This window comes from Chelmon rostratus, chromosome 19 (assembly GCF_017976325.1).
Source record: "Chelmon rostratus isolate fCheRos1 chromosome 19, fCheRos1.pri, whole genome shotgun sequence".
Lineage (NCBI taxonomy): Eukaryota > Metazoa > Chordata > Actinopteri > Chaetodontiformes > Chaetodontidae > Chelmon > Chelmon rostratus.
The window spans coordinates 12,653,716-12,668,364 of NC_055676.1; the positions used below are offsets into that span (position 1 = coordinate 12,653,716).

The 14,649-nt window shown below is 42.4% G+C and overlaps 1 protein-coding gene across 2 annotated transcripts; it reads right to left on the bottom strand.

The window, feature by feature from the left end:
- Positions 1-1,398: 1,398 nt before the first annotated feature.
- coro1cb (coronin, actin binding protein, 1Cb) lies at positions 1,399-14,437 on the bottom strand. 2 transcript variants are annotated; one of them, XM_041959764.1, is made up of 11 exons: positions 14,176-14,437; positions 6,986-7,185; positions 5,633-5,755; positions 5,151-5,280; positions 4,746-4,927; positions 4,498-4,617; positions 3,995-4,099; positions 3,761-3,906; positions 3,101-3,158; positions 2,767-3,009; positions 1,399-2,348 (listed from the first exon to the last, which is right to left on the bottom strand). In XM_041959764.1, the coding sequence occupies exons 1-11, from the start codon at positions 14,336-14,338 to the stop codon at positions 2,229-2,231; spliced, it is 1,590 nt and encodes a 529-aa protein (XP_041815698.1). In that variant the 5' UTR covers positions 14,339-14,437; the 3' UTR covers positions 1,399-2,228. The 2 variants fall into 2 exon arrangements, with proteins under 2 accessions (XP_041815698.1, XP_041815699.1); XM_041959765.1 differs by lacking the exon at positions 14,176-14,437 and adding an exon at positions 11,910-12,160.
- Between the last annotated feature and the right edge of the window lie 212 nt (positions 14,438-14,649).

Here is a 14,649-nt window from a genome sequence, read left to right on the forward strand (position 1 = left end):
CGTGGTTATAAAAAACTGTTGAGGTTTAGAGAATGGTGTTTTTTCAGTGTTTTGAACGTTGCCATGCTGTGAAAAAACATAACACACAGTGCAGAATCGGCCCAGACTGACAAATACACTGAAAAATCTGATTTCTTAGCAATATTTACCCAAAACATGTCCTGAAATGACTTTGACTCAGAAAGAACAGTGTTGCTGCTCTATTCTGACAATGTGATGTGACTTTTTTCAGTCCAAGATAAATTAAGAAATACCAAAGCAGCACATTCAAAAATCTTCCTCACCACAAGGAAACTGATGTTTTAAAAACTGTCAGAACAGTTACTGAAATGACTTCGTACTATAATAAAAACTGTATTTGCAGCAGCAGGGCAGCCAAGGTTGTATGTTGGACATTTAAATGACCTCATGACTGCAGCTTTAGCACCACCATCAGGCAAGAATAGAAATAACAGCTAACTGAGGAGGTCTTTTCAGGCTTTGGTGGAGGTTTAGACTGTTTGAGCTGAAATCATCATTTGATGTGACCAGTAGATTGACAGCACATCAATCGCAACTAGTTTGATGATTGCTAAGTCATTTTGGAAGTGAATATCCCATAAATACACTGACTCCAGCTCCTCCACTGTGTATATTTGCAGTCTCTTTTTTGTCTTCTATGGTAGTACGTTGAACATATTTGGGCTTCGGCCCTGTCAAGCTATTTGAAGACATCGGCTGTGATGGGTATTATACTATTTTCTTTTTTAATTTATATAGATTAGCCAATTACTGAAGAAAATAGATTAATCAATGATGAAAATAATGGTTACTTGCAGCCTTAGATTGATTTCTTTCATATCCAAAGTATAACCAGTGCCCTCTGTCTTCTTTATCCAGCCATACCTACCATTTTGCATAGTGTTTATAGTTATGTTTTGTATGTATTTGTATGTGAAATATTAATTTGCACAGTAACTAGTCACTACATCAATCGATTAAACATAGGATAAAAAAATTAAATTTTCCTTAAGAAATGTGGTGGAATAGAGATATATAGTATGGAAATACTTGAATAAAGTACCTCAGAATTGTACTCTGGTACATTTTTTGAGTAAATGTACTTGATTACATTCCCCCACTGTTTGGCAGTCATCAGATCTCCTTCTTGGCACCACATGCTGACTGACAAACAGTTCGTCTCCAGCAGATTGTGTAGGCTTTTTTAACCAGCCCGAAAAGTTCAATTTGACGTTTTTCTGCACTGGCTGAGATTTGAAATATCTGTAAATGTAACACTCGCACTGACAAACAATGAGCTCCACGCTCGACCTGCGGGGAGAGAGATGATACAAGAAATATAAAGGAAGGAGAAGAAAATGGAGGTTTTAATGTGTAAAACCTTTATTATGTGCACAGAACTGTTTGTCAGGGGTTCAGTGAAACACAAGCTGGGTGAGTGGTCCCTTCCCAACACCAAATATGCACTGGAGAGGGCGACCTTAGTTTGACCCTTAACAGTGACAAGAGGCACCACTACATTTGCACAACATTTACACCAGAGAGATGCAACCCCCCCCCCCCACCACCCACAATAAAACCCAATGTTAAATTTCAAGCCCAGAAGAACAGGAAGAAAAAGAAGAATTCAGGAATTCTTCCACATTCATAAATCTGATGGTTATCAATAAGCAAACTGGTGGGAGGGAAACAAGTTCAACAGCTATTGTTTAAAAAATAAAAAAAGATCCAGCTCGACGAAATCAATCTACCAGGTTGGGACTGGAATGTACAACAGGAGAGAAAATAAATGTAGAAGCAGTGCATGAAACCGCACGCGATTCATATTTGGCAACACAAAAAGTAACAATGGAAATACTGATGCTACATACAGGTTTTTTGAGTTGTAAGTACAAACTTCACATGAGAATGTTTTACCACAAATCTGAAAACAAAACAAACAAACAAACAAAAAAGTTAAGACTTCTCCTTCAACAAAAATGTCTTTTCTACAAATGTGTACATGAGCGGCGAGAGTTTTTCCTTTTCTCTGTGTGTGTCGGGGCGAGGTGTGAAACTTGATGAGGAAAAAAAATAAAGTTCATCTTGGAATGTAGGCCTGGTCTCATCGCGGCAGCGACGGCCAGGCTCGATGAAGCCGAATCTTTTGAGAATGTGGCCATGGCTGACCCCGTCCATGCGGTTCTCTCCCAAAACAAGGAGCGGGCCTGGGGGAGGGGCCCGCGTCCTTACATGGCCACCTTGGCGACCTGCTCTTCCAGTCTGGCGATCCGACGGTCTTGGAGGATGACACGGTCCCTGAGTGACTTGAACTCGCGGAGTACCTCTTCCAGTTTGTCTTCCATTTTCTGGTCAAAAACGGAGAGAGAGTGAGACTCTTCACAGGCTGCTTACAGAAGACTGCGTGTTAGTAGTATTTGATCTACTTCAGAATACATTTTTCTGCTACAGTGAGCAGGGACTGTGCAGGCAATGAAGCTCTGCACGAGTTAACATTTTCCCTTGCTGTTCCACTGAATTGTGACCCAAATACCAAAGTATGTGCTGATCCATGACTTTTGTGAATCGTTCCAACCATAATAATTACTATGAATGGGAGAGTCCAGATGTCAGCAAAAAAACAAAACAAAAAAATGCTGCAAGCGAGTTTGAAAAGTGCAGCACTTTTTCTAAGAGGAGCCAGTCAGAATGATGATGAGTGATCGTAAAGACAAATAAAATCTACAGTGAAAGGGAACATGGGGAAATGTTTAGAGTCACACTCACTACTGAGGGCTGCGGAGAAGCGTGCTTCTGGACGGTCGAGATGTTTTCCGCTTTCGTGGCCGGCTTGCTCTCCAGGACGTTCGTCTTGACCACTTTCAGGTCCCGGTTCTTCGTGGAGACGTAGCCATCTTTGAGCGAGATCAGGATGGGGCCCCCGTTCTTCCCTGCGAACCACTCCTCTGCCTCCAAGGCGGGATCGGGGCCGGCCGTGTCGGGGTACAGGTCGTCCTGGAACAGATCCGACTGGGCGGGCGGAGAGGAGACGGGAAAGGCCGTGAGCAGAGGAGGACGGTCTATGAAGCAGCGCTGAAAGAAGAGTCGTGACTCGACTTACCTTACGCGGGACTGTCATGATGATTGGCTCACATTTTCTCTCGTGTAATTTGTAAAACCTGTAGAGGATCAATATGATTCAGATCAAAGTGTAAAACTGTAAAAACAGACACTCAGGAAGAGTATTTGTATTAATTCCAATGTGATTTTAATAGAAAGAAATAGATTAGCAATTCTTTAATTACTTAATGTATATATTAGCAAGGCTCATTAGTTTAATTCATGTTTATTTTAAATATGTTCAAAAATCTGATGAACATTTTTTAACCATTTATTCTTTTCTTCTTACTAAGATGAGCTCTCTTGCAAAATCAGCAGTTTTTCCCTAATTTCCCTAAAGGAACTTGTTTACACTAAACTATGGTAAGATCTAGAGCTGTTGTTCCCTTTTTATGGCAAAAAACGCCCCAAATTCTCTTGTTGCAGCTTCTAAAATGTGAGTATTTGCTGGTTTTCTGAAAGAAACTTAATATCTTTGGGGTTTGAACTGCTGGTTGGACAAAACAAGACATTTAAATACGCTACTTACACTACGGGAAACTGTGATTGGCATTTTTCACTGTTTTCTAGCATTTTACAGACCAAACAATCAAATGAGAAAAAAACTGCTCTGTTATCCACAGAAGCACAAACTGACTGAAACTATAAACTGCTGCAGTACCTTGCAATTTCACATTTGTTGACGTCCAGGCCTCTTTTGGGCATGTATCCCATGCCTCTCTGGGGCTCCTTGGTGGAAAAGGTGTTGAGGTAGTGAACGAACGGCGCCTCGTCGGTGATCTCAAAGTACCGAATGCTGCTGTCACCCTGAGGAGACGCGGTCGTAGCTCAGCGTCAGTTTGTGAATCGAATGATCGGAAACATAACCTTTAAAAGCCGTTGCAAGGCTGCTCACCTTCCCGCACAGATAGACTACGTTGGTGTCGGGGTCGTAGAAGGGCAGCAGGACTCCGTTGCTGGAGTCCATCTCTTGAACGCATATTGGCTCATCCATGTTTTCCTGGAGACACAAAACTCAGCATTTGAAAGGATACAGAAGAGTGAAAGACCCCTTACTGCCCATGATTTCAGTCCATGGGCCATCTGTCTCACCTGTAGCCAATAATGACCAAGAGCAAATCATACTCTGCTCCTGCTAATCAGATCTGGACAAGTGAAGGTCTGTGTGTAGATGTTACGCTTTGAGTTTAACGCCCCCAACTGGAGCTGAGGTGTAATGAAAATGATCCTCGTGCTCATCTCACATTGATGCAGCAAAGGAGAAACTGATGGAAACCTCTGACAACATCTGGACTCAAATCATGGGCAGGAAGCTGAGTTCGACAGTCGAGCGTCACATGGAAGGCATCAGGTGATGCATCAGTGTGTTCAGGGTTGAATGAGACTCAGCTGACGTACAGTTTTCCACAGGGCTAGCTGGCGCTCGCTCATGCGGCTGAATCCAGTGGTGAAAATGTTTCCGTCTGCTAAAAAGATGGCTCTCATTGGTCGAGCTCCCTCGTGAGCTTTGTCCTTCTCCTGAAAGCAGAAACACACTCGTGAGACTGGGCAGCCATGTTTACAGGCTTTGGCGTGGTGATTCTAGGAAAGATTACTCCTCACGGGAAGCATCCCAGCTCCGAATCCCCTGCGGCGGTTCCACTTACCGCGACAATCTTTTTTTTACGGGGGTCGATGACGCGGACCTTCTTGTCCTTGCAGGCGGTGCAGAGCAGGCTGCCGTTGCGGCTCCAGCTGACGCTAAAGATAACATCAGGGTGCATGTCCTCCAGGTTGATCATGGCCTCCCCCGTGCCCACGTTCCAAATGACAATCTGGTTGTCACACCCTAAAATGGACACACAGCAGCACAGCCTGACAACACGCACCTCTGCAGTTTATTTTAAGCACTTCATGTCACACAAAGCAACGCGGCAGAGAGCGACCCCTGAGATAATCGGTCAGATTTGGAGTTCAGCTGTGCACCGTGGACAAATGGCAAAGACAATTGCCTGAATGGATACTTCAGTGTAAGGGCACCGGGTGTCCCACAGGCCTCAGTCAAAGCTTACCTGCACTGAGGAGAACGTTGCGAGCGGTGGGATGCCAGGACACGATGCCGACCCTCTTAGAGTGACCCTCTAACACAACCACAGGCTCGGAAAGGGGAGTCTCCAGCCCGTTCTCAGGGATCTGCCAAACCTGATCAGAACCAGACGCAGAAAACTGAGAAAATCTGTCCACTGAAATACTTTTAACAGTACAGAAGTACAGTAGAAGAAAGGTGTGTTGATGCTGATGATATTTAAATTCCGTACAACAAAACACAGCCAGTATGACTTCGTCAGGAGAAAACACTGGCTGAAAAGTTACAAAATGAGACGTTCAGCATTATTATTCATCATGTTTTTTACTCCCTGTGATACGTGTTCTCCACGTAAAATCAAGGTAATTGCTTAATAGTACTTACAATTGCCACTCTGTTGAAACACATTCACAATAAAGCAGGAAAAATGGTCATGTGACCCTGTTGAGAGATTAACCGTGTCCTTACCATGACAGTGCAGTCCTCTGAGCCGCTGGCGATGACAAGGTCATTATGAGGACACCAGTCGATGTCCAACACCGGGCCCGTGTGACCACATACTGTAGGGTAGACCTTGTCTATACGGCCAGTCTGTGAGACAGAAGACAGCTTCTGTTACAAAGGGGTTGAAGAGCGTGAGCTGCAGAGGAGCGGTAACGCTATCTGTCAGAGAGATATGAAAATGACTGAGGAGCAGGGCTAATTTAACCATGCTGTGCTCTGTAGAAGGTATATTCAGTCCTTTGCATGACATCATGGAGATCCAAAAGTTATAGCTGCCCCTCCACAGCGAAAGTAAATCAATTCACCCAGTAGCCTGTAACAATGGCCCAGCACCCATCCCCTCTGTGTATCATGTGTTCAATGAGCCAGCTGTAACGGGATACACATAGGATGCCTTTACGATCAGGCAGATTTAAGCATAGATTATCTATGTTTTTTACTATAGATATGAGCCCTGGGGGGTTGTGGGACAGGGTCACAGGGTGTATCCCGAGGGTCTGCTGACAGAAAACAAGCCTACAGGATTGATTTGCTCTGAATGCTACTGTATAACATGATACTGCAACACTTCACCCTCTGTATCTGTGGGTATGCTTTACGCCCTCTGTGTCCACATTTGGTCTTCAGTTGCAGTTCAGCTCAGTGAGTTAAAGGCCCGGCGTGTAAGATTTGAACCTTTCTGATTTCACACCAGAACAGAACACCAGCCCTTGAGCACCAGAATTAAAGAGCGCTGCTTTGAGGTCGTGACTACATACGGATATGTTGGTCAGACAAACTTTATTCCTCGGTTTAGGTTACTAACAGAGGGGTTTATTTTAAAAAGTGCAGATTTTTCACAACTCTGGCTTCTGTGTGAGCGTGTGTTCGTGTCAAAAAGGAGCGTTTGGGATTGATGATGTCATCACCTCAGTTCATGCATGCTGTTGTTTTGTGTAATGACCATGCGTCTGAAACAATGGCGGACTGCTGGTTAGTTTACGTTTGGCTAGGACTGCAATTGGCTACTATTGGTTGTGTCACTACCATCAAAGGCAAATAAACTCAATGGATGCTCATAACTTTCTTCTCCGGCATTTGACGTAACACTGATGTGGACTTTATCGCCACCTACTGGCCCGGAAGGCTTGTTTTGTATTCCTGTGTGTATGTACACGTGTGGTCAATCATGCTAATAGCATTGTACATCAGCTGAACTTTAATGATAAATGGTACATTACAGGGACATTTTATTTGAACCGTTAATAACCCTTTTCTATTTTAATTCCATAGTATTTGAACGCTTCATGCCATTTTTCGCCTCAGAACATCACCCACCTTTTGTAGGGGAAGGACGAGAAAGGCTCCTCCCCCGCTGGCGTCTATGATGATGGCAACAAATTTGGGGTTGACGGCACAGAAGGAGCTGTCCCATGTGACCCTGGACACGCGGATGTCATCGTAGCACTGGTCGTTCCTCACGGCCTGGCCAAAGACGTGACGGAACTTGCTCTGTCGCACAACTCGCCGCAACATATCTGCAGAGAGATACAGGTCGGTGAGCAAGCGTGAGTGTTCGGCCCAGACACGTGCCTGATCAAAAGTCATCCTAATATCAAATAAAGTGTATAAACACTACAGAAAGGGGTCGTTTCCCTCAGAAACTGAGGACATCAAATGGTTTTGTATATTAAGTACAATATATCAACAATATACCAGTACATAAAGCACTTTGAGCTGAATTTCTTGCACGAAAGATGCTAAGCAAATAAGGTTATTATTATTATTACAAAGATGTATTTGAACAGCCTGGTTGATAAACAGAGACAGTTCACAGTTTTTAGGGTAGATATTAAAAAAACAAAACTAAAATAAAGCTTTTCCCATCACCCTCTGATCTACAAAGAGTCATTTACATGCACTAATAACATCCAGACAGGACTACTGTAAGGCTCTTTTTGGGCATCTCTCATTTCCCGTTCACAGCAAATTCAGAACGCTCAACATGGTCCAAGAATTTAGACCTTCTCGCCCCTATCCTTGCATCCTTACACTGTCTCCCTGTTCACTTCAGGACAAACTTCAAAATCCTTCTGATTGTCTACAGACCTCAGCCCTACATATCTGAGGGTTTCTCACCCCTTAGTGCACCACCAGACCCCTCAGAACCTCCCATCGTGGCAAGATGGATGTGTCCCGTTTGTATGTGGGGGGAAAAAAGGGGCCGGCGATATGGCTTTGTCTGTAGCAGCTCCTCAGCTCTGGAACATTAGACGGGTAAGTCTGTTGATGCTTTAAAGATGCACCTTAAAACCCACTTTTGCTCTCTTTTGTTTAACCTGTTTTTGTTGTTATCTGATTTGTCCAGTTTTAAACTGTTTAAACAATATAATGTTTTATTTCCACATCTGTTATGCACGTGTATGTCTCTATGCTTGTATGTGTATACATATTTGTCTTCCTTTGCAAAGCACTTTGGTTCAAAACCTGTTTGCTTTCTAAAGTATTAAATGAAACAAATCTCTTAATGCTGTCCAATGAACTGCAAGAAAACTTCAACTTTTGAAGTGTATTTAAAAAATCCAATTAAACTAATGTACTGTGTAGTGTATGGATGTCATTCAAACTGGAGAGCACTTATGTGCCATTTACTGTAACTAGACGAGGGCACAAATGTAAAGTTTTAGTGGTCATGAATATGGAGTCTACCTGCTGAAGTTAAATTAGCTCCACTTCTGCTACTTGCTTCAAATACAAATCTGCAGTCAAGTAGTTTAATTTAGTAGTTTATTATAGAGCAAAAAGGAAATTTGCTAAGAAGATCATCATTTGTTGTGTATCGAAAAGAAAATTGAACAAAGTTTAAGTAGTAAGAAGACATAATTGGCACTCAACTACATTTTTCTGAACTAGTGCAGGTAGGCTTTACTGATATGGAAGCAGCAAAAAGGTGCAGTTATGAAAACTGTCCGCAGCGCAGTTTTATTTTTATCACAACATCTCCTGCATTTGCACCAAGCGGTCTGCTGCTGCTCCACCATTCTGGAAATGATCTCGCGTTTTAATGATCAGCATTGTGGCTCAGTGCACCCGCAAGCATGTTCACCTCGTCTTCTTTCTTCTTTGTCTCTCATTTCCGCTTCCAGCCTCAAGAGAAGTCATTTGTAGACTGTTTTCACAGCAAATTTCACTCTTGGCTTTTTGACAACTTTGGAAACGGTTAGACCTGATCTGCAGCCAAAACACGAGAACACAATGGGACTCCTTAAACTTGACTCGTCTTAGCACTGTCTATTGCAATTCCAAAAAGCCTGTTTCTGATACCTGAGAGAGATTCTCCATCCTTTCACTGACAGGCTTAGCTATGTAATTATGTAGAAAATATAGAGTCTCAGGGCAGTAATTAAGCTGCCAGTCTGAAGCAACACTGAGCCTTTACACAGGCTGCAGGATTTTTCTCCAACTATCCACAGGTCTGTAAACCACCTGCTTCTTTATGTTCGGTCAGGGTTTTGAACATGGAAAGATGAAATGCAGCCTTTAGGATCTAATAAAGAAATGTGGATTTTTTTCGAGTTTTGGAAGAGGACTGAACAAAACTTGCATCAGTGCCATCAAATTTGGTCTGATTTAATGCTGCAAATTTCCAATAGCTTTGTTGCTCAGGCTTTAGAAGTTTATATTGATGAGACTCATGTACCTGCATCTTTAGAACTGACTGTAAAGTGATGCATTTTTTCCTAATAAATGTTTTTGTGAATACTTTTTCTGTATTTTTATTGATTGTGATGATGTACGTGTGCATTGCAAATTTTACTGTTAATATTGTTTATTTATTCATCATTCTTTGCATATATATATATTTTTTTGCATTATTTAACCTAATGTTCAGTCTTTTTTTTGGTCTTTTTGTCTTAGTTGAGCTGTATGTTTATTTTTTTTATACAAGCACACTGAGTGCCATGTTTAAACCGGAGTAAAATTACTTCTATGTGCACACATACTTGGCCAATAAAGTCAATTCTGATTCTGATTCTGATTCTGATTAGGACAAGTGAAACGAAAAGAGAAAAACCTCAACAATCTCTTCAGTAAAATAAGAGTGAAGCTGTAACACGCCTATAAGTATTTCGACAACAGTATGGTGTTTTCATTCCAAACATGTCTGATGCAACAATAACAATAATGTAAAAATAGGAACCAATCATATAACTTGCACGAACATAACAGGCAAAATATAAACTGCCCATACAGTCCAATCCCATGCGAGGACATCTCTACAGAAAGCCACTTTAAAATCTCACAGCATATACATGCAGCTAGGGCTGCAACTAACCATTATTCTCATTGTGATTTCTCACAATGATTAATCCATTATTCATTTGGTCTATCTTCAGCTTTCTATTGCAGCAGTAAAAAAAAAAAAAAAAAAAAAGGCCCCAGAAAATATTCACATTTCAGAAACTAGAATCAGAGAATTTAGACTTTTTTCGTAAAAAGTTACTCAAACCGATCACTGGATTATCGAAATAGTTGATGATCAATTTAACAGTAAACAACTAATCCATGAATTGTTGTTTCTATACACAGCATACCTGTACTCTACTTTCATCTGTAACTACTACTATCATCTGAGACTAAGATATGAGGGAAAAGAACTGTTTCAAGGTGGATTAATACACATGACCCTTCTCATGAATCAAACACTCGCCTTGGACATAGCTGATCAATATCACAGTGTCCCACAGAGCTGTAAAACAGTAATCATGTTGCTGCAGGGCTGCATAATGCCTGGGCAGCATAGGGCTACAGGTTAGGGCTGACCAGAACAGCGTGTTCCCTTAGCCAAAATTTACGCTCCATTCAAGAGGCAGCGATCCTCATTCCTAATATGCATCTGACAAAAATGAGCTGCTTCAGCCCTGCAGGCTTTAGTTGATGCCATGCATTTCAACATGCTGCTATCTCAGCCCCACACCACACCACCACCCAACACACACATTTATGAGCATCATGATGCCAGTCAGGGTTAGGCCTTGTTTCAGCAGTTAACTTACAGGCTAATGCTATGATATGCATGGCCAGGAGTGTACGCTGAAAGAGCAGTTAATGGCTTCTCTGATTTTTGATTAACATGTAGTCTGCAGCACTGTAGGAATCTGGCCTCTCTTCCTGTTGTTTCTCTGTCTGGACAACGCCACTAAATGGGTGCCACCAAATATGCAATCACTTTCGCTTCAAGTCGGCCTGAGCTTATAAAAATACCGGCATCATCGCTCCATGTGACATATTTGAAGGTTTATATTGAATGAATCGACTGATCTTATTCATCCGAGGTGGAAACAGCTGCACTATGCTAACGTTAAACAATGGTTGCCGGCTAACGTTAGCTGATGGTACCACAAAGCTCGGTGTGCCCCCTCGTCCCTATTAAAACAAGTAGCTGCAAATTAAAATAGCGAGACCATAATGAGATGCAGCTGTGGTTTTAAAACACATTGCCGGTCATTTTAAACCCAGTCGTTAACGCTGTGGGAAAGGTTTAGCTAAAGATAAGTTAGCAACGCTTGCTAACGTTGCCGTTACTGAAACAAGGGGTTGGACAGAGTGTGCAGATTTTTATTTTGGTGAGTAACGTTACGCCCCAGATGTGACTATTACTTAGAAACGCCACCAAGCATGTGGTTAAGTGTAACCTTTAGATTCGTAATAGAATAATGTTTTATAAGTGAAATGAAGAATAACGTTAAACGTTACGATGATAATAGCAGAGCGTGTTCCGCCGCACTGCCCCGGCACAGCTGCTGAGCTGCTGCCGGCGCTGGTCCCGTCTCAGCAGTCGCTGATACACAGAGACGACACACCGCAAGCAAGGAGGAGGCGACCCGAGGGAAGCTTTTTTTCACGTTTTCTTTAAAATATCACGTACGTAACCACAAGCAGCCACAGGACTAATGCGAGACGTCCATACAAAGCTGCCCACTGAGAGTAAAATGTCTTTTTTTGTATGTCCGCTCCACTAGCCATGCCTGTGTTTGGCATCCTAACTGTTCACCCGTTGAGCTAGCGACCTAGCCTAGCTGCTAACTCTTAGCTGCGGTGGACCGCCGCCAGCTGACGCAAGTGCAGATATTTCCACCCAAGGTTTTAGGCTGCTCCCACTCTCAAACCCATCCAGCGAGCTAAATGGATGCTGCCCGGCCCCGACCGACAGATCACATGCAAAATGCACAATGCAAAGACACTTTTCAGGCTTTCTTACCTCCTAAATCTATGCAAGATTTTCGTAAGCACGGGGGTAATCAATCACAACACATGAATCTGGTAGTTTAGGCGCGCCCTTATCCTGCAGGACGTTGCTCTAGTATCCCTTGTCTCCACAAAAAAAGCTGTGCCGCTATGCTCTTATTCCCCCTCTTGGTTGCAAATAAGTGGCCGGGAAGCAGTGTTTTAAATCTGATGATATTTCAGGATGCCAGTTGACAAATCGAGCATCTCCTGTCCGCTTCTCACCTGCGGAAGACTAACAGTCGTCTACTCTCATCGTTATTAAAATCAGTAGGATACGCTGACGACCGACGACGGCACATGCGCAAACGAAAAGTCAGGTTTCATCTCCCAAGGCTGTGAATGGAGATGGGGGGCTGCAGGAAAACTGGGTGTCTCGCTACACTTTCATCGTGTCTTTTGAAATAGACCCACTAAATCAATTATTTTTGTTCAGCTGTGCAAAAATGTGGATTTTCATTGCCAGCAGCATCTTTTGTATCACGGTCCCTCCCCTCCCCCTCTGTCCCATCCCATCTCACTCCACCCCACCCCAGCCTATACTGTCCAAACACAAAAAAGACCCCCCTCCCAACGCCCAATAGTGGAATCAGCTATTAATTATTCCCTTTGTTTGCCTTTTCAGTTATTATGTTATCACAGAACACATTTGCACCCCTTAGAGTTGATTAAATCTAACAACTGGACTTCATTCTGCAGTTTCACTCGTAAGTTGTTGCCTGAAATATGTGGACAGATGCAAGATCTCAAATTACTGTTTTTTGATGCTGAGTAATGTTATGCAATTATCCAAGTCCTCTCACAAACTACACACTGTTCAATGAGACTGGATCATCACAATCAATGACTTTCCAACTTTCATAAATCATTTACATGCTGGCACAGATGAGATATCCTAAAAGTGCTTTGGCTGAAATCAACAGCTAACTGACGACTGAGAAGACCGTGTGATGCATCTAAAAGCCCCATTAAAGGCTAGTAAGCGGACATTGAGTTGCATTATTTTTTGTCAAATTGTGTGAGATATTTTTTTTCCTTATTTTTCCATTTTTTGTCCAAAAATTTATGATAACCATGTGAGTTGGTCTGTATTTAGTTTATATAGAATTCCAGCTGCTCTGAGTCACTGGGTAATTATTGAGTAATCTAAATTCAGAAGCACTTTTCCTCAGATGCACAGTACAATTGTCTAATAATGCTGTTGACTGAAATTTTAGTTAATCCATTTTCATGACATTTGTATGAATGAATGAATGATGCAGATGAAAAAAAAGAATTGTTTTGCCTCTTTCTTTACCAGCTGATCTCTAAAAGGTCAAGGGGTTTGGATCATAGTGTGCACCAGCAGAGGAAACACCATGGACAGCTTCCAAGACTGCCACCGGGATTATGAATGTAGACAAACACATTAATGCTCTCATTTACACGTAGGGGTGAATTTGTTAGTGGGAGACATCTGGGGTTAACATCCACCCTGTACACACACTCGGACCCAGACTCAAAACCCAGCACCCTCACTGGTGAGAGGGTGAACTTGTTTGACTGATTAACTAAATGAGGATAAAACATGGGTTTCTTTTTTTGTCTTCAACTATCATTCAAATGCTGCTGCTTTGGGAAAACTTTGCTTTGTTTTACTGTATTGAATTATTCTCCAAATCATGCAGGAAAATCCAGCAACACATGGCCACCTGGTGAATCTAAGTCCAATATTCACTTTTCTTTTAGCTCTGATTTACTATCCACGAACTCCTGAGGGAAATGTTCATGTCTTCAGCTGATTAAATGCTTCACAATGTTCAGGAGCTCGTCGCTATCCATGTCTGCACACTGGTGCTGAGCAGATCAGCATACAGTTGGTTTTTCACAGCTTTTTTCTTGAAAATAGTGACCTGATATTACATAAAACCAAAACAATGAGCTAAAAGACACTAAAAAGCTGCTTAGAGTTAAGGGGAACTGCAGTGTTGGGTGAGACCACACTCACATTACACAGTCAGTTAATCCATCGTTAATCCACAATATAAAAATATTAATTAGTGGAGCTTTAAATTAGATTTTTTTTTTTTTTGCCTATTTTCATCTTGCAATAACTGCCAGCCAAACCCATGCAAACCACGAATCCTTCGACTTATACTATGACATTCTGTCTTTTGAAGTGAAGAGTTTTTCACATGACAGTCTGCTTTGTGTTTGATAAGCCATCGGGTCATTAAAGAAGACAGTACTGCGGTCCTCACCTTTCTTTGGAGGTGACTGAACTTCTGGTGGTCTCTCTCTGGCTTTCTTTGGAGCATCAAAGGCATTCTTCATTTGGGATACTTTCACACTTGGACTCTGCTCTGCCACCCGAACCTGAGCTTTGGCCCCCTCAGGTTTGACCCGGCGCTGATGTCTATGCATTTGATTTGTCTCTTTGATAATTTCCGCCACAGGCTTGTACGAACCCACCTCACCGCCACTATCACCGCTATAATCAGTTATGTCTTTACGGTTATCATAGTTCCCATGGTCGCCATTGCTGAACTGTGCACTGACCCTTTCAGATAGGTGCTCGGGGTAGATTTCTCTTTTCCCTAAACAAGCAGGTTTTGGTCTTTGGATTTCATTGTCTGGTGTGTCCTCAGGTATGTACAGAGTCTCTGTGGATGCAAAAGGATTTTGGGGCTTTTTTGCAACAGGAGGAGGCGAGCTTTTAAATCTGGATCGTCTGT

Coding starts and splice junctions, on each gene's coding strand:
- coro1cb (XM_041959764.1), bottom strand. CDS start 14,338: ATGCATAGACATCAGCGCCGGGTCAAACCTGAGGGGGCCAAAGCTCAG. Junction 7,186..14,175: donor TCAGTCACCTCCAAAGAAAG/GTGAGGACCGCA, acceptor ATCTCTCTGCAG/ATATGTTGCGGCGAGTTGTG. Junction 3,907..3,994: donor TAGTCTATCTGTGCGGGAAG/GTGAGCAGCCTT, acceptor GCGTCTCCTCAG/GGTGACAGCAGCATTCGGTA.